Raw genomic sequence first — 19992 nt, 5'->3', positions numbered from 1 at the left:
ACTACCTTCTTAATCCCCCTCCCATGCCCTGAATAAACTCTATTCTATACTAAAAAGAAGAAAAGAAAGGCAGGTGTCCAGGATTTAAAAAATAGTGCATTTTGGCTTATTAAAATACAGGGGTAAATGGTGGTAAAGATGCAAAAGATAGAGCCTTTAAAAACAACTCATGTGTGGAAAAACAATGTTATTGAAAATAGTTTTTCAAACAGACTATGTTCTGATTATGGCTTTCCTCTCCCCCACTTACCCAGATCCACACTCATTCTCTCTCATGGTTTCAACTCTTCTTCTATTTCTATTTCCTTTTGAGGGACCTCAGGGAAGTGACAGAGAACTACAGTCAGTAAGGGCCAAGCGGTGGTGGTGCATATCTTAAGTTCAAGGCCAGCCTGGCCTACATAGTTATTTCCAGGATAGCCAAGACTACACAGAGAAACCCTGTCTTGAAAAACAGAACAAAATAAGGAAAAAAAGAAAAGTAAAACCCTACAGTAAGGCCTAGGTTTTGATATCAAATCGTTACAGAGAACTTAGGCTCAGTGACAGTTCAAGGAAAAAGTAATACATAAACCCATAAGTAACATTTATATTCAACTTTAACACTAAAAACTGTATTTGACGATTTGTTTAGGGATGGTATAATGTTCTAAATGCATGTATTGCCACCTCTAGTTAGGTATTATCCAGGATTAAAAAAAAAACCTTGTTGCCAAGTGAAATAGAGAACTGGGCCTAGGTTATCAAAAATCAAGGAAAAAATGGAAAGCAATTATCTTATAATTCCTTATTATAAATACTACTTCAGATTTTGTGTATTATTACTGAGCTTTATTCCTTGAACTTTTCTGACATTTAACTCCACCATACTTTATTTAAAGGTCCATGTTGTGACTTCCCCCTGAGTAACCTCACTTTACCTGTATTCATGCATGCTTTCTTTTTTGACAGGTGGAAAATGGTTGATCACTATGTTAGCCGTGTCCGTGGGAATCTCCAGATGTTAGAACAGCTGGACCTAATTGGAAAAACCAGTGAAATGGCCAGACTGTTTGGCATTCAGTTTTTACATGTATTAACAAGAGGTTCACAGGTAGAAGTTTTTCTTGTACACTTTAAAGCTCTACGTAAGTGAGATACTTGGTTTTGGCCTGTTTAAAATGATAGATTTTTAGAACTTTTATCTATTATCAGTACTTGAGAAATTGAATCTTGTAGTATCATTAGAATCACCCCTTAGCAGCCGGGAAACCAAGAACAAAGATCCCCTGTGCTTATGTTTTTTTAAGTTTGGCATCTTCTAAGTTCTAATAGATAATTTTAACATAAAAATAAAGAATCTGAACATCAGTCTTAGTGACACCTTGAAATTTGACTAAACAGTATTTATTTTAAACAGATGTATAAAACCATATATACATACATACATGCATACATACATACATACATACATACACAGTATGTTTTTATTCAAACATTATTCTTTTCTCTTTGCAGTACCGTGTGGAGTCAATGATGTTGCGTATTGCTAAGCCAATGAACTATATTCCTGTGACACCTAGTATTCAACAGAGATCCCAGATGAGAGCCCCACAGTGTGTTCCCCTCATTATGGAACCTGAATCTCGTTTCTATAGCAACTCTGTTCTTGTTTTGGATTTCCAGTCACTTTATCCTTCCATTGTGATTGCATATAACTACTGCTTTTCTACTTGCCTTGGCCACGTAGAGAATCTGGGAAAGTAAGACTTCTTCCTTACATTTACAGTCGTGTTATTGTACTTCATATGCATTAAGATTATAGGCTTCCTTCACTGTTCTTAAAATCAGATGAATTGGGGTATAGCACAGCTAACCCATTTGCCGCAGTTGAATTACTGATGCACATGAATTGTGGTGTGATTAGTTTTGTAGCTGGATGGCTTGTGTGAGGAGGATCATGAGCAGAGAGAAATGAGCCTTGCATCTTTCTGTTTTATTCATGAATATCAGTAGTCATCTTGAGAGTAAGAATTATTTTTATTAAATCAGCTTCCATTGCAATACTTTGAAACTAATGATTCCAATTGTCACTTCCTCCTGTCTTAGAAACATGCTATGATTTTTCAAAAGATCGAATTAACTCTTAGTTTATTAATTTATAAGTTAAACAGTAATGTTTTAAATTATCAAAAGAGTGGATGTCTTTCTTGATTATAAGAAATGCAGAATCTTCTTTTTAATGATTTTGTGTACTTGAGACCACTTATTGTGATCTAGTCATAGGAAACACTTGTGGAACTGTATCATTTATCTTGTCTTTTATTAAGAAGAAAATTTGAAATTACTTTATACTTGAATTTTTCCGTAGGGAGTTTAATATAACATGATTATATGTTGAGCTAAATTTTGTATTTGGGTGTATATTAGTCATAAGTTGTAAAGTACTGCCACTTACGAAACACTTCTTTGGTGGGGTGGTGGTGGCGCACGCCTTTAATCCCAGCACTTGAGAGGCAGAGGCAGGCAGATCTCTGAGTTCGAGGCCAGCCTGGTCTACAGAGTGAGTTCCAGGACAGCCAGGGCTACACAGAGAAACCCTGTCTCGAAAAACTAAAAAAAGAAAAAAAAAAAAAAACAATGCTTCTTTCTATAAATTATACATATATGAGGAATTTTTGTTAATAAACCAAGTAACCATATTGCTAATTACATGAATTCATGTGTCCATGTCTGAGAGAGAAGTTGTGATTTAATTTTAAAACTGTCTAAAAGCGCTGTACTATCGCCTGAGAAAGTTTTTGCTTAATATCTTCTTTCTTCACAGGTATGATGAGTTCAAATTTGGCTGTACCTCTCTAAGAGTACCTCCAGATTTACTTTACCAAATTAGGCATGACGTCACAGTGTCCCCCAATGGAGTAGCTTTTGTCAAGGTAATACTCGCTTGTAAATGAAAGGAGTCACCTGTGGCTTGCCTTTAGAGCAAGTAGCGGTTTAGGTATTGTTGGCACATAAGGCTGTACTACTTGAAGATTGTTCTCTCATAAAATCATTTTGAAAAAAAATAACCATCTTGCTTTAGTTAACCTTAGATTGAAAAAGTTTAATTGCTTTAATGTATACATCCTATAAGTGTTCCACATTATTTTAAATTAAATTGATACTGTCTGAGATATAATGAAACTAGTATATTTAATGATTACATACTCAAAGAAGACATTCAAACTAACAACAAGATCCCTTTATTTTTTTATACTTTCTCCTCAAGAAAGACTGAAGAAACCTTTCTAATTGAATAAAGAAAACAGGAGATTTCAGAAGTTATATTACCTCTTACATGCCAACTTCATTTCTTTTCAGTTTCCCTAGCAGTGAGTTGATGTATACTACAGGTATGAATGGTATTTGATGGAACAGGCAGACCCTACCAACCCTCCAATTCATTCTGGTGTACTTATCAAAAGTATCATTCTCTACCACTTAAGAACTTTAATTACAATTTAGATGTGAAGAAAATTTTTAGCAGTAAGTTCATGGTATATTCCTTTCTTAGAGATTTTTGGAATAGAATACCTCCAGGTTTTGGTGTAGGTAAAGTTGGAGAAGTTGGAATTGATTTGTTTTGGTGGGTTTTTTTTCTCCCTTGTTTAAAAAATCCATTTTAATAACATTTCTGCATATTTGGTCATGTTTCTTTTTATATTATGTCTTAAAATATTATGCCTCCATGAGAAAGAAATCAGGAAAACAATCCTATTCTTTTTTTGTTTGTTTGCTTGTTTTTGTTTTTTTGTTTTTGTTTTTTTGTTTTTTTTCAAGACAGGGTTTCTCTGTGTAGCCCTGGCTGTCCTGGAACTCACTCTGTAGACCAGGCTAGCCTCGAACTCTCAAACTCAGAAATCCGCCTGCCTTTTCCTCCCAAGTGCTGGGATTAAAGGCGTGCGCCACCACCGCCCGGCAACGATCCTATTTTTAATAGGAGAATGGAATCCTGGGAATAAACCTAACCACAGAAGTGAAAGGCGTCAACAATAAAAATCACAAAACAGTGAGCAGAGTGTGGTGGTGCATGCCTTTAATCCCAGCACTAAGGAGGCAGAGGTAGGCAGGTATTTATGAGTTCAAGCTCGCTTGGTCTATAGAGCACACCCCAGGCCAGCCAGGGCTATATTGTGAGACTCTACCTAAAAAGAAAAATTATGAAACAGTGAAGAAAGAAATAGAATAACAACAAGATGGGAAAATTCACTGTATGAGAGAGTTAATATTGTTAAAATGAAATAATATCAAAATTGAACTATATAATGCAGTTCCTATGAAAGTACCTATGACCTTCACAAAACTGGAAAAAAAAAACCCTTAAAGTTATATGGAAACACAAATGATATCAAAATAGCAAATGCCTAACATAAGCCAAGAGTAGTGATGGAAGAGAGGCCTCAGAATAGTGAATGTCAAATACACTAACAAAGCCAAAGTAATAAAAACTTCATAGTATAGGATTAGCATAAAAAGAACACACAGACCAACAGAATAAAACAGGCAGCCTAGAAATAAACCTGATTGTCTAAGCCATCTTAGTCTTGAAAATACTGCCATATACATACATATATATACACACACACACATATATGAAAAAGGTCACGTCAGTGAACAATGTTAGGAAAATGATTATCTGTATGTAAAAGACTGAAACTAGAACCCTCTACCTTTCATTCAATATGGACATCAGATGTCCAGAGATATGGCTCAGTAGGTAAAAGCACTGACTGTTACTTGGTTTCAATACCTAACATCCATCTGGTTTACAACTGCTTGCTACTCCTGTTCCAGGGGGTCTGATGCCCTTTTCTGGGCTCTGTAAGCACCAGGCACACACACTGTGCTCAGACAGATATATAGGCAAAACGCTCATTTACATAAAGTCAAAATACATCAGTCAAATTAAAATCACGTTTAAATTAATTAAAGGACTAAAACTTTGAAACTGCTACAGAAAAACATCAGAGAAACACTTTTGAAATTGGTACAGGTAACAGTTTCCTGAGTAGAACTCAAAACTTGAATTAACAAATGGGATTCCATAACATTTAAAGGCTTCTTACAGTGAAGTAAATAATCAAGATTAATCAACTAAAGCTAACAGCTCGTGGAGTGAAAGAAACCGCCTCAACAGGGTGTGTCCAAAATACGTCAAGGACTCAAGAAATCTAATATCAGATGAACACATAATCCAATTAGTAAATAATCCTCTTTCCTTTGTGATCACAAAGAAATAGCGTGGCTGAAGACCAGTGAAAAGGTGCAGGTGTCTGTGGTCATCAGAAGTGTCAGTCAGACTGCACTAAGACTCCTCCTTACCACAGTGAATGAGGCCAGCAGGCGTGAGGGCAGAAAGGAGCCTTGTTCTCCAAGCTGGAGAGGAGAGCCAATTATATGGCTGCTATGGAAACACTGTGAAGGCCCCTTTCAAACTAAAATACCACTAGCATGGAATCCAACACCACTTCTTGGAATAAACCAGAAAGAAAGTCAGCCTACAGAAGAGCATACCTGTTTAATGCTGCACTGCTTACAACAGCTAAGTAATAGAATCAGCCTGGATGCCCATCTTACTTATCAACAGATAAGTGGATTAAAAAAAGTGATATATATGTAGTATTTGGCCATAATGAATAGTAAAACCATGTCATTTGCAAGGAAATGAATGGAAACTGAAAGTCAACATATTAGTAAAGTAACCCAAACACAGACAGATACCACTGTTTCTGTTGTGGAAAGTAGAGGCTTGTGGAAGAGGACCTGAAAGTAAGCAGGATCGACTAGGGGAAGCGGAGGACAGTATAGAGACACGATGGGAAGGGTCTATAATAGTGACATAATGATAAGAATAAAGGTTTTTATAATTGATGTGAACTAATAATCACAGGTTTTAAAATGATAAAGAGGGACAGTTGGGTCAGCTTCTAAAGGTACACCAAATGAATTAGAGGCTAAGCTACATTTCCTTGTCACGTGTGTGGGTCATTTGCTTAAGCTCCCTTCAATAGCATCTTAAAAACCCGATTTACATTTTGACCTAGTATGTAAAGCTTTAAAAGAGTCATTTTTTTAATATTCAAAAGTGTGATTATCCTATTACTGGGGTTTTAAGTGTTCAGTTTGACATGCGTTATTTTGCACGTGTCTGTGAATCATCAGTTAATACTGTTTTGTGGTTTTCATTCCTACCAGAGTTCTCATAAATCCTCCCTAGTCTTGATTAATACAAATGATTTTTTTTTGGCAACAACAAATGTTATCACTTCATTATTCATCCCCTCTTCCAGATTGCTAATAAATGTAGGCCGGAGGGGATGGCTTAGTGCTCTAAGCATCAGATTTGAAATACCTAGAGTCCCTGGAACTGCAGGTTTGAATGTCAGCAGAGGCAACCCAGCTCATCATTCTTCCAAGGTAGATAAATGGAGTTCCATGCAGAGCACTGTGTGGGGTCACTAGGGTGAGCGCTTTAAAACTGAGGTTGGTTATGAGTGATACAAGGCCCGTATGTCTTTCTAAAAGGATGGGGGTCTCGATCAAAATGTGAACAGCATTTCCCTGAGTCTGTTGTATGGCTATCTATGTACTAGTTGACATCCTGCTTCCTGGAGTCCTCAGAGCTCATATAGAAGTGCTGCATTCAGTTTTTAAACAGTACTGGAACCTTTTAGAAGAAAAAGCTCTCCAACAGAAATAAACTGTAGTGATTGTGAATGGCAGCTACTAGTCCTGTGGTTATTCTGTTAGTAGCATGTTTCTGTTTATGACAGTTGGCTGTTGTTATGCTTGTTTCCTTCTTAGTTACCGAAATCTACATGCATGCATATGTTATTGAGGAATTTTATACATTCTTCTTTTTTCTCCTTTATGATAGCCTTCTGTACGAAAGGGTGTTCTCCCGAGAATGCTTGAAGAAATTTTGAAGACTAGATTCATGGTGAAGCAGTCAATGAAGGCTTACAAGCAAGACAGAGCCCTGTCACGAATGCTCAATGCCCGTCAGTTAGGACTCAAGCTGATAGCAAATGTCACATTTGGCTATACATCTGCTAATTTCTCTGGGAGAATGCCATGCATTGAGGTAACACATTTAATGAGAGAATTTATTAAAGTATTTTGCTTTGTTATTAAACTTTAGACTTAAAAGTGTCTTTTCCATGACATACTAGTTTTTCTTAAAATGGATCAGTAAACATGCATCTTTCCTTATTTCATTAATAATTTTTAAATTATATACATATTTTCACATTTACTAGTATAAGGTTACAGTGCCAGTAATTCCTTTTAATTTTGTTTTGATTTTTCAAGACAGGATTTCTCTGGGTAGCCCTGGGTGTCCTAGAACTCGATCTGTAGACCAGCCTGGCCTTGAACTCAGAGATCTGCCTTCCTCTCCCTCCCGAGTGCTGGGATTAAAAGTATGGAGCACCATGACTGACTCCTTTAATATTTGCTAGTGAGGTCTAAATATTACATTAAAGAAAAATCTTTCCATGGACCAGAGAGATGATTCAGTCAGTAAAGTACCTACTGAAAAAAACATGAGGGACCCACATGAAGTATCAGAAGCAGTGACTTGTTACCTGTATTCTGAGTGCTGAGTGGGTGGTGGTAGGAGGATCCCTGGAGCTCACTGACCCTTATAGCCTAGTCTGTCTAACTGCGTCAACCCTGAGTTCCATGGAAGAGCTTGTCTCAAAAAAAGTGGAAAATAATTGAATAAGATACCTAATGTCAACCCCTGGCCACTGCACACACGTGTCTTATGCATGCTATACATACATGCAACAGTTCACAAGGGGAAAAGTGAACTTCACACTTTCTCAAGAGCTGGCATTAGAGTTCAGCAGGTCAGTTGCTTCCTGAAGCAAGCCTGCTGACTTCAGTTCAATCCCTAGAGCCCACAAAAATGTGGAAGGAGAAAGGTGGATTCCACGGAGTTGTCTTCTGCTTTCCTGTCTACGCTACAGTCACACAGCACACAGTTTTTTTTAATGTGTCAACACAAAGCTGGAGAGATGGCTCAGTGTGAGAAGGGGAGACAGAAGAGGGATGGAGAAATGCTCACTTAGTAAAGTGCTTTCTGTGCACACTAGAAAGCCTGAGTTCCTCGGTGCCGCTTAAAGGTGGGCATAGCTACATCTGTCACCTGGTGTTAGAAGGAAGATGGGAGTGTGGCAGAAGGTGGCTGTTGGGCAGAGAGTCAACATTTTATTAAAACTTGGTAGTTTCAGTTAGATAACATGATTCAGTGCTTGGTTGGTTGGTTTTCTGTGTATGCGGTTTGCTTTGAAATAGGATCTCACTGTATAACCCTAGCTGGCTTGGAACCCATAGAGATCTGCCTTCCTCTGCCTCCCAAGTACTGGGATTAAAGATAAGCACCACCATGCACGCTAACTCATAGTGTGTTTTAATGTATTAAGTTGTCATTTTCTAATGCACTTAAAGTCTCAGTAGGATGTGTCTTCCTAACGTAGTAAAATCCAAATCAGATTTTTGCTCCTGTTTTATCACTGGTTCCTGTCCTCAAATACTAGAGTTTACGTTGTTATCATCGGCCCCTGTCCTCATATACTAGGGTTTACGTTGCAGTGCAGCTCTAGACAGCTTTCTAAATGCTACTGGAACTACATTTTGTTTGGAAATTTCAACTTTTATAGCAAAAAGGGAAGCATCATTATTACCGTCATTTGGTTATTAACAAAGACAAAAATGCACAGTTTTATTTTAAAATTGCAAAGGGAATGCTCCATTTGGTTTGGATGGCAGTCTTCTCTATCCTTTGACCAATGAGTTTAGTAATTAAAATCTCTTTAATTTACCAAACTACATAACCTAATGAAGATGTGTCTCACATTGCTGAAGGCCTAGAATTTTCTATCAGTCTGTGCCCTGATTCTGCTAAAACTCAGTGGTCAGAGTGAGAGAGCCTGTGGGCATATTTATGTATCTTTTTTTTTTTTTTTTGGTTTTTCGAGACAGGGTTTCTCTGTGTAGTCCTGGATGTCCTGGAACTCACTCTGTAGACCAGGCTGGCCTCGAACTAAGAAATCTGCCTGTCTCTGCCTCCCAAGTGCTGGTTTAAAGGCGTGCACCACCAACTGCCCAGCGCCTACTTGTTTTTAATTAAACACTGCTGATATATTTTCTGTTATACAACTGTGTGTACATTTTTTCTTTTACTTAGTTTTAACAAAAATTATGTATAATCAATCTCAGAAATTTAATTTCAACACTTAAATACATTATCATAAACAGAAATTTTTTGAAAGAGATAGACCTGCATTTCTTACACTTGGACCCCACACACAGTAATTTGTACCCTGATTGATTATATGGGTATAAAGGATGGGCTTTGAAAAGCCAGATAACACATGATTTTAACCCTAGCACTTGAGGGTCAGTGGCAGGTGGATTTCTGTGAGTTCAAGGCCCACCTGGTATACAGTGGAAAGTTCCAGGACAGCCAGGGCTGTTACACAGAGGAAAAAACAAAACAAACAGAATTCTGGCTTTGAAACACAAGACTTATTCTTTCAAGAATCAAATGTACCTTGTAAAAAGTGTGCAGTCCTTTTTACTTCCTGATATATTCAAAGGCAAGTCTATAGTCATCGATTCTTTTAAATTCATTTTTTAACTTTGTGATGCACTGGTAGTTATTTTTTGTATTATTTCATTTTTAAAAATATATAATAGTTAAGATTTTAATATTATTAAAATCTGTTGACTCATACTGAGCTATGTTAAATCGTTTCCAATGTGTTTGTATCATCACCAGGTTGGCGACAGCATTGTTCACAAAGCCAGAGAGACCTTGGAACGAGCAATTAAACTAGTGAATGATACCAAGAAATGGGGTGCTAGGGTTGTTTATGGTGATACTGACAGGTAATGGATTTAGGGGTTGGGTTTGGGTTTTGGGGTGGGTTTTTCTTGTCAATTTTTGTTTTGTTTATATTTGTTCATATCTTCCTTTTCATGTTTGAAATAGCTTAGGGGAAATCGTTTTACATAACACTTCTACATCAGTGCTGTCATCCATATGATCTTTTGGTTGGATAATTCTTCTGAGTTTCTGTACTTAAGTCCCTTAAAGAAATAGTAGTGGTGGTAGTGGTAGCGGTAGTGGGTAGTAGACAAGTGCGCTCTAGGGAGATGGCTCCAAGTGCAGTTGCTGTGCTACCATGAAGACCTGAATGTGGACTTACAGCACCCATATTAAAAGCTAAACATGACACATGGGTAACCCAGCAGTAAGGAGGGCTGGTTTCCTGGCTGCCACCACTGCAGGAAAACCAGGAAGATTTAGTGAGAGACCCTGTCTTAAGAATAAGGTGGAAAACGATGAAGGAGGGCACTCATTGTCATACTCTTTCCTAGATAAACACCTGCATACATGTACACGCACGCACGCACCCACACACGTTTAGGAAATCTGTTGACCCTCTAAGAGAAGCAAACAGCCAGATGCAGCTACCCATTTCCTCCCAGAGAATGTGCAGACTTCTGCAAGCCTGTTCATGTCCTAGCAAAGAATGGGATGGCTTTTGAATGCTGGATCACTGACACTAGCCTGCTGGCTTTGTTACTTATTCTACTGTTTTTCAGGGCCCCGTTGTTTATATAATCTTACTTGTATGACACCTCGAAATCTTTCTAAAATGTAGATGTTCCCATTTGTTGGAGTCTGAAATGGTTTTCATAATAACTTTGGAGTCACATTGTGTTTGTGCTTGGAGCGCTTACCTCAGCACCTGTGATCACTATCTAGTGCAACAGCAGTAGGAGACAGTGTCCCTAATTAATAAAGATAACCTGTAAGTGATCCTTAAACAGTGTTCAATCCTCCAGTCCTTTAAAATGTATATAAAATCAATAATATATTAATACTAAATGAGACCTTGTTGCCCATAGCAACTTTTCCATTACTATCAGACAGAGATAGTTTGGTATTTCTCAAGCTCTGTCAGTATTAGCTAATGTCCCTCCTAGTTTGTCTTTGGACATTTCACTCCGCAACTAAAATTCTGCTTGGCAGTCTATCAAAATAAGTTACTAAAACTAACATTGTTATGTTATAATTCTTTGCAAAATTAGTAGAAAAGCGGAAAACTTTAAATAGTTAAACTGTTACTTTTAACTCAGAGTCTGTATGTGTTAACATGATTTTTATTGCATGTTATCTTCCAAGCCACAGATAGTGGTGCACACCTTTTAATCCCAGCACTTTAGAAGCAGAGGCAGATGAATCTCTGAGTTTAAGTTCAACCTGATCTACATAGAGGTCTAGACCAGCCAGGACTACACAGTGAGATCCTGCCTTTAAAACAAATATATAAACTTTTTTGTGTGTTTGTTTTTTTGTTTTTCGAGACAGGGTTTCTCTGTGTAGTCCTGGCTGTCCTGGAACTCACTCTGTAGACCAAGCTGGCCTCGAACTCAGAAATCCGCCTGCCTCTGCCTCCCAAATGCTGGGATTAAAGGCATGCGCCACCACTGCCCGGCTATATATAAACATTTTAAAAACTGAAAAATAATTTCAAACAAAATCCAATACTCACAGGCTCTCAGAACAAAAGAAAAGAGAAAGTTGGATATAATTTAGGCTGGCAGTTCACAACCTTAGGTAAGAAACTGTCAGCAGCTAGTCGGTAATTGAGACATAAATGTGAACTCCATGTTTTGATTCTTAGCAAGTACTTTTTCTATATATCAGATTTCACAGGAATATTGAGATTCCAATCAGTGAGATGTATGGACAGTGTCCCTTTGGCTACCAGTCATTACTTGATCTGTGCAAGGACAATTCATGTAGCATATGCATTCTAACAAGAACAGTAGCGCCCCAGCAGAGGACAAGTAAGTTACTAGACGTGCAAACAGTTCCCAAAATACATGTCTTTCTTAATAATTACTTTCATTAAAAATAAGTAATTTTTTCTTTGGGATAATAATTATGATAAAAGGTTGAAAAACAACGGCCTTAGAAATAATAAATAATGCTTGGCAGAGTGGAAAAGAGATCTTAACCAAAAGGATCTAAAATCTGTCTAGCTATAGTTTATTAACATGACCAATCACAACTCACTTAGCTTCTGTGCCTCAACTACTTCCTTAGTGGAATGGAGGAGTTTGGTAACTGCTGATGAGTGACCATTACCTTTCTCAGTTTCAAGGCTCATAATTCATAAAGAATCTTGGGTTCCATCTGCAGAGGATCTAAAGGACTGAGGAGGCTGTTTTACCACTAGATCAGTTTTTATTGCTACTCACTTAAGTGTAATTAATAGGAACACTAAATATTACCGTGGTTCAGACCGTTACTTCATATGGTAATGGTTCTCACTCACTTTTCACCAGGTGTGGCAGAGAGAGAAGGATTACTCCAAGTCCAGGCTCAGTGGGTTACATAGTGAGCTCCAGGCCAGGCAAGCCTGACTAGAAAGCAAGGCCATCTCACAAGCAGTAGTGACAACAAAGACACCCTTTCCTTTTGAGACTAGTCATCTCTGTCCTATAACCAAAAGTTCTCATTCTCAAAGCCAGTTCTCTTGAAGCAAAGCTCCAAACCAAATTAGCCAGAACAGGGTAGCCACTAACAGGCCCATGAATACTCTTAGGTAAAATCTCAGATATATAATAACTTTCAAAGGATAGTGAGTGTGCATGTATTTGTCTGTACATACACAAACTACACATATCTAGGTTTTGTATTCCTGACCCAAGGGGTAACATGACTCACTTTCTATTACTGTAGATTAGTTTTATTTTTTCAAGTATTTTATATAAACGGAATTATGCAGTATGTGCTTTCTTCCATCTGGTCCTGAGGAGTGAGTACTCTAGGAGACAGATGGGGGAGGAAATTAGAGGACACAGAGGTGAGTGCTATTCCAGTTGTGTGTGTGTGTCATGCTGTAGTCAGTCGACCTATCTGGGAAAGTAAGGAATAGTTTGTGTTTTGATATCATACACACACACACACACACACACGATTTTATTGAAATGCAGTCGTAACAGAAATGTACAGCATATATATACTTTATATGGAAGTATATGAGCCTGATGAGCCAGCCACCACTCTAGTCCAGTTACAGCACGTTTCAATTGCCATAAAAAGTTCCTTTACCCCTCTGTGGTCAGCTCCCCAGTTCCCCGACCAGCACCCCATGCAGCACCACCTCTGATTTCTGTCACCATATCTGAATCTTACTTAGTCTCTAATATATGTATATATGTGTCCTGTTTTTAAAATTCTCATATTCATCACTGTAACTGAAAAACTTAAAAATAATAACCTTTCATAATAAAAATAGTTTGGTCATTTATTAAACACACCCTTAGCATAAAAACCAGCAATCCCACTTCTGTATGTTGCCTAAGAAAAGGAAAAGGGATGTCCGTGCAAAAATGTGTATATAAATCTTCTTTGGAACTTTACTTATTAGAGTCAAATGAATAGATAAAAAGTTGGTATGTTCATACAGTGAAATACCCAATTATAAAAAGGAGCTAGCTATCCCAAAAGCATAGGTGACTCAGGTTTCCAGAGTGAAAGAAGCCAGACACAATATTATGTCATAGTTCCATTTATACAAAATTCTTGAAGAAAACAAAATTAATCTGTAATAACAGAAAGCCAATCATGTGTTAATCCTGGGGCAGGAGTATAATTTTAAAAGACTGTATTTTTTTTTTTATTGACTTAACTGTGCACCATACACAACCTTAGATGTCCAGGGATGATCCTGAGACCTTCCTGGCAGCTTCAGTGTCTGAATCTTAGTTGGAGCTGAGCCTTTCAGAGCTGTAACAAGGTATACTGTTAAGTATCCAAGGAGAAGGAGTTAGTTAAACAGGAAAGCTTCAATAGGAAGCAACTTAAGAAGGAACAATCAGGGCAAAGTAGGTCATCCTTGTTTTAGCCAGGAAGTAACTCTTGATGAAATGTGTTCTTTTGGTGACTTCTGCATTACCTGCTGTATTTTTAATCTCTTAGTATGTTTGTACTACTGAAAGGAGCCACCAAGGAGCAGTCTTTTAAGATTGGTCAGGAAATCGCTGAAGCCGTTACTGCTACTAACCCTAAGCCAGTGAAGCTGAAGTTTGAAAAGGTAAGGGGGAAGTGTTAACAGTCACACAGCGCTTACCTCCTGCTCACATGTTCCTCACTCAGCCGCAGGCTCTGGCTTGAATAGTAAGTTTTTAGTTTTATAGAATCTCTCAGTTTGGGAGGGTTGTATGTGTGTCCTTGTGTGCGTTTGGTTCATTTGGCTTGGTCTGAGGTTTGTGTGTGGTGTGTGGGTATGATGTTAGGGCTTAGTTTACACTAACAAGACTGCCACTGAGCTGTACCCACCAGGCCTCCTGATTTTCTTGTTCAGTGATGTCTTGAAATGTGAAAAGATGGTTTCATTAACTTTTGCTGCAAAACAGGCAACTCCAAACTTAATGCTATAAAACAGCCATCATATCAGTAGGTTTTTCAGTTTCAGGAGTTTAGAAAAGCTACACCAGAGGAATCCATCTCGGCTTCACATCTCCAGGCCCTCAGCTGAGAAGCTGCAAAGGATGACGCTTGCCCACTCCCAGGAACCCCTGTAATCCCAGTTCTTGGGACTGCAGCAATAGGGTAGCTACCAGTGTGAGGCCAGCCTGGTCCTCATGGTCCGGGCCACCAGTCCGTATAGCAGTATTTGTTCTTGTTGTTTTAATTCGTAGAAATCAAATGGAGTAGGTAAAGTGCTCGCCATGTAAACATTAAGACCTGATGTCAGGATCTCTGCAGAAAAAGCCAGGAGTGCTGAGGTGCACTTGTAGTCCTGGCCATCAGGTCTTCTGTCTCAAAAACAAAGAGGTAAATGAGGTCTGAGGAGGAATAACACCCAAGGTTGTCCTCTGGCCTGGACACCCAAAGGCACACAAATTCCCACATGGCTATACACACCTGCACATAAAAACACATACTACCTTAAATTTCTGAAATATTTTCTAAAAGATAAAAATAGTGTATAAATTAATACAATTAATTAATACAATTAATTAATAGTGTATAAATTAATTACTTCTTAAGTGGTTGATAGAATTAATTAGCCATTTAGAAGCAGAATTTTATCTAGAGAAAGATTAGTTTAAATTAAAACATCTTTGAAAGCTACTACATTTTCCCAGTTTTCTTCTCTTGCCTGTTTCAGTGACTTTGGGCTGCCTTGGCCTTCCTTTCTTTTACATTGCCCTGTCTGCTGGCAGGAATCCTTCACGTTGCTTTATTGCTTTAGGATCTGCGGGGTCTTTGGTGATATCCCATCATTTGTGGTAATTGTAATTTATGGGTTGTTTTTCTTCATTCCAGCTACATTTTTATTGCTTTATTACACTTCAAAAAAAAAAAAAACTACTTTGAACACTTGCCCTGTCAGTCTGCTTACTGTGGGTTTCGTTTGCTTTGTTTTCTCATTTCTTGATTTGTAAATATGATTCATTAATTCCTTAATCTGTTATAAACTTCAAAAGACATAATAATTTTTGCCTAAACTTGCTAAAGTACAAGTTTAACATTTTTGTTTTCTTTGTTTATTCACGTCAGTGATAATGACCCATAGGTTGTTTAGAAATGTGCTCATTTCTAACTGTTAGGAATTGTAAGAGATCCCTTGTTTAGTGGTTTGATTTGGTTGCATTATGGTCAAAGGATATACTTCGTATGATTTCAGTGGCTCATAAAGTTGTTGATATTTGTTTCTTCAGTATAGTCTGCCTTTGTAAATATTTCATGTGACCTTGAGCTCCTATGGGTTTTCTGGTCAGTGGCTAGAATGCTCCAGGAAGTGCTGGCTCAGGCTTTTCATGGTTGTGTTGTGGGAGTCTGTCTGTTCTCACTGAGTCTCTGTCACTCACTGAGATGACAGTGCGAAAGTCTCCACTGGAAACGTGGGTTTGTTTTGTTATTTCGTTTGATAGAGTGCTATCAAGTTTTATTCTTAAGGTTTTTTTTTTATAATATTCCTTGTATTGAATGAAAACCACTATTCCCACCTTTCTTCTTGTTAATTTTAGTGTAACTTTCTAGTGTTTAGTTTGTTTTTTTTTAACTTTTCTGAGTTTAAATAGATTTCTAACAGATCTTAGTTTTTTTTTCATTCTGGTCATTTCTGCCATTTAATTGAAATATTAAGACCATGTACATTTAATATGTTTCATATAAACATGGTTTATTACCATGTTAACCATGACAAACATAAAGTTTTTATTTTTAGATTAAGAAAAAGTAAATAGGCCAGACATAATGGCACATGCCTGTAGCTGCTCTGGAGGCTGTCAAAGGAGAATTACATAAGCTTAGGAAATTCAAAGCTACTCTGCGAAAAATATTCTGTGTTTTCAAAAAGAAAAATAAAAAATATTAAATGAGGTTTTTGGAGGGGAGCTTAAGGGGAAGAAAAAGGATAAATTTTATAATATAATTTAAAGTAAGAGGATTTATTGTAAAGTTTAAATCATGTGAGGTATATGGTAGTTTACTGTAGCGAAATGCCTAGAGACTGAAAGCATCGTCAGTGTCCTGAGGTGGGTACTCAGTTACCTCAGCCCTAATACCTCCTCACCATGGACATCTCTGTCGCTCTGAGACAGATGAGCCTTCCACATTTTAATGGCATACTCTCCCTAGAAGACTATTGACTTAAATATACAAAGTGCAAAGCAGTGTACACAGTAAGCTTCCAGTGTAGGGAGAAGACTAGAAAGTTTTTTTTCCTTGTTCCAAAAGTTTGCTTTTATTTTTTTAACTGGATATTTTATTTACATTTTAGATGTTATCCCCTTACCCCATTTTCCCCCCTCCTCCTGCTTCTATGAGGATGTGCCCCCACCCCCACTCCCACCTCCCCACCCTTGAATTCCTCCACACTCGGTGTCCAGCCTTCATGGGACCAAGGATCTCCTCTCCCACCTATGCCCTACAGGGCCATCCTTCCCTACATATACAGCTGGAGCCACGGGTCCCTCCCTATGTTCTCCCAGGCTGGTGGTTTAGACCCTGGGAGCTCTGGTTGGTTGGTATTGTTGCTTTCCTCATGGGGCCACAAACCGTTTCAGCTCTTTCAGCTCCTTCTCTCTATCCCCTCCATTGGGAACCCCTTGGTCAGTTCAATGGTTAGCTGTGAGCATCTGCCTCTGAATATGTCAGACTCTGGCAGACCTCTAAAGAGACAGCTATATCAGGCTCCTGTCAGCATGCACTTCCTGACATCCACATCAGCATCTACCTTTGGTGACTGCACATGGGATGGAGACCCAGGTGGAATGGTCTCCAGACGGCCCCTCCTCCTTAAGTTTCTGTCCCACACTTTGTCTCCATATTTGCTCCCTTGAGTATTTTGTTACTCCTTCTAAGAAGGACCGAAGCACCCTCACTTGGTCTTCCTTCTTCATGAGCTTCATGTGGTCTGTGAGTTGAATCTTGAGTATTGTGAGCTTCTGGGCTAATATCCAATTATCAGTGAGTGAATACCATGTGTGTCCTTTTGTGATTGGATTACCTCACTCAGAATGATATTTTCTAGTTCCATCCATTACCTAAGAATTTCTCAAATTCATTGTTTTTAATAGCTGAGTAATACTCCATTGTGTAAATGTACCACATTTTTTGTATCCATTCCTCTGTTGAAGGACATCTGGGTTCTTTCCAGCTTCTGGCTATTATAAATGAGGCTGATATGAACATAGTGGAGCATGTGTCCTTGTTATATGTTGGAGCATATTCTGGGCATATGCCCAGGAGTAGTATAGCTGGGTCCTCAGGTAATGCTATGTCCAATTTTCTGAGGAACTGCCAGACTGATTTCCAGAGTGGTTGCACCGTCTTGCAGTCCCACCAACAATGGAAGAGTGTTCCTCTTTCTCCACATCTTTGCCAGCATCCACTATCACCTGAGTTTTTGATCTTAGCCATTCTGATTGGTATGAGGTGGAATCTCAGGTTGTTTGGATTTGCATTTCCCTGATGACTAAGGATGCTGAACATTTCTTTAGGTGTTTCTCGGACATTTGAGTTTTCTCAGTTGAAAATTCTTTGTTTAGCTCTGTACCCCATTTTTAGTAGGGTTATTTGGTTGTCTGGAGTCTAACTTCTTGAGTTCTTTGTATATATTGAATATTAGCCCTCTATCGGATGTGGGATTGGTAAAGATCTTTTCCCAATCTGTTGGTTGCCTTTTTGTCCTATAGACGGTGTCTTTTGCCTTATAGAAGCTTTGCAATTTTATGAGGTCCCATTTGTCAATTCTTGATCTTAGAGCATAAGCTATTGGTGTTCTATTCAGGAAGTTTTTCCCTGTGCCCAAGTATTCAAGGTTCTTCCCCACTTTCTCTTCTATTAGTTTCAGTGTATCTCGTTTTTATGTGAAGGTCCTTTATCCACTTGGACTTCAGCTTTGTACAAGGAGATAATAGTGGATCAATTTACATTCTTCTACATGTTGTCCTCCAGTTGAACCAGCACCATTTGTTGAAAATGTTGTCCTTTTTCCACTGGACAGCTTTAGCTTATTAATTTTAGTTATTTATTTATTAAATTTATTAATTTTATTAATTTGGATACTGTCTTTGTGCCCTCTGGTTAGTCTGACTAAGGGTTTATCTATCTTGTTGATTTTCTCAAAGAACCAGCTCCTGCTTTTGTTGATACTTTATATAGTTCTTTTTGTTTCTATTTGGTTGATTTCAGCCCTGAGTTTGATTATTTCCTGCCGTCTACTCCTCTTGGGTGTATTTGCTTCTGTTTGTTCTAGGGCTTTCAAGTGTGTTGTCAAGTTGCTAGTGTATGCTCTCTCCAGTTTCTTTTTGTAGACACTTAGAGCTGTGAGTTTTCCCCTTAGCACTGCTTTCATTGTGTCCCATAAGTTTTGGTATGATGAGCCTTCATTTTCATTGAATTCTAAAAAGTCTTTAATTTCTTTCTTTATTTCTTCCTTGACCAAGTCATCATTGAGTAGAGCGTTGTTCAGTGTCCACGTGTTTTGTGTGTTTTCCATTGTTTTTGTTATTATTGAAGATCAGCCTTAGCCTGTGGTGATCTGATAGGATGCAAGGGATTATTTCATTCTTCTTGTATCTGTAGACGGTTGTTTTGTGACCAATTTATGGTCTGTTTTGGAGAAAGTACCATGAGGTGCTGAGAAAAGGGTATATTCTTTTGTTTTAGGATGAAATGTTCTATGGATGTCCGTTAAGTCCATTTTGTTTATAACTTCGTTAAACCCACTGTGTCTCTGTTTAGTTTCTGTTTCCATGATCTGTCCATTGACGAGAGGGGGGTGTTGAGATCCCCCACTATGATTATTATTATTATTATTGCTATTATTATTATTACTATTGCTATTATTATTACTATTATTGTGTGAGGTGCAATGTGTGTTTTGAGCTTTAGTAAAGTTTCTTTTATGTATGTAGGTGCCCTTGCATTTGGAGCATAAACGTTTGGAATTGAGAGTTCACCTTGGTAGATTTTTCCTTTGACGAGTATGAAGTGTCCTTCCTTATCTTTTTTGATAACTTTTGGTTGAAAGTTGATTTTATTCGAAATTAGAATGGCTACTCCAGCTTGTTTCTTGGGGCCATTTGCTTGAAAATTTGTTTTCCAGCCGTTTACTCTGAGGAAGTGTCTGTCTTTGCCACTCAGGTATGCAGAATGTTTCTGTATACCGCAAAATTGTGTTACGTGCATGTGTTTGCAGAGACTCTCTGGGCAGATCCAGAGGATGTCAGTAAGGGTGTGCCTTTAGGAGCTCTTCATTGTTGATTCTTTTAACTTGAGCTTTGTGCTGTCTCTAAGTGTAAAGTAATTTAAAGTTAATACATGATCAGTGGCTTTTGACAGTTTCAGTTGAAGTAGAAGCAAGTTAGTGCAGAAAGGAGTGGATTTTAAGAAGTAATAGCAATTTGTTCTGTGTGCTTTTGCAT

At 38.1% G+C, this 19992-nt stretch overlaps 1 protein-coding gene across 1 annotated transcript in view; it reads left to right on the top strand.

Moving 5' to 3' along the window:
• Positions 1-19992, top strand: part of Rev3l (REV3 like, DNA directed polymerase zeta catalytic subunit) — a 148728-nt gene that overhangs the window by 117134 nt on the left and 11602 nt on the right. Inside the window, exons 22-27 of the mRNA XM_028768990.1 lie at positions 952-1093; positions 1498-1742; positions 2807-2915; positions 6899-7105; positions 9809-9918; positions 14030-14144. Coding sequence (XP_028624823.1) covers positions 952-1093; positions 1498-1742; positions 2807-2915; positions 6899-7105; positions 9809-9918; positions 14030-14144 — 928 coding nt within the window. The remainder of the gene's footprint in view (positions 1-951; positions 1094-1497; positions 1743-2806; positions 2916-6898; positions 7106-9808; positions 9919-14029; positions 14145-19992) is intronic.

This window comes from Grammomys surdaster, unplaced genomic scaffold, assembly GCF_004785775.1.
Source record: "Grammomys surdaster isolate TR1022 unplaced genomic scaffold, NIH_TR_1.0 190, whole genome shotgun sequence".
Classification (NCBI taxonomy): domain Eukaryota; kingdom Metazoa; phylum Chordata; class Mammalia; order Rodentia; family Muridae; genus Grammomys; species Grammomys surdaster.
This window is presented reverse-complemented; position numbering and strand designations above follow the sequence as displayed.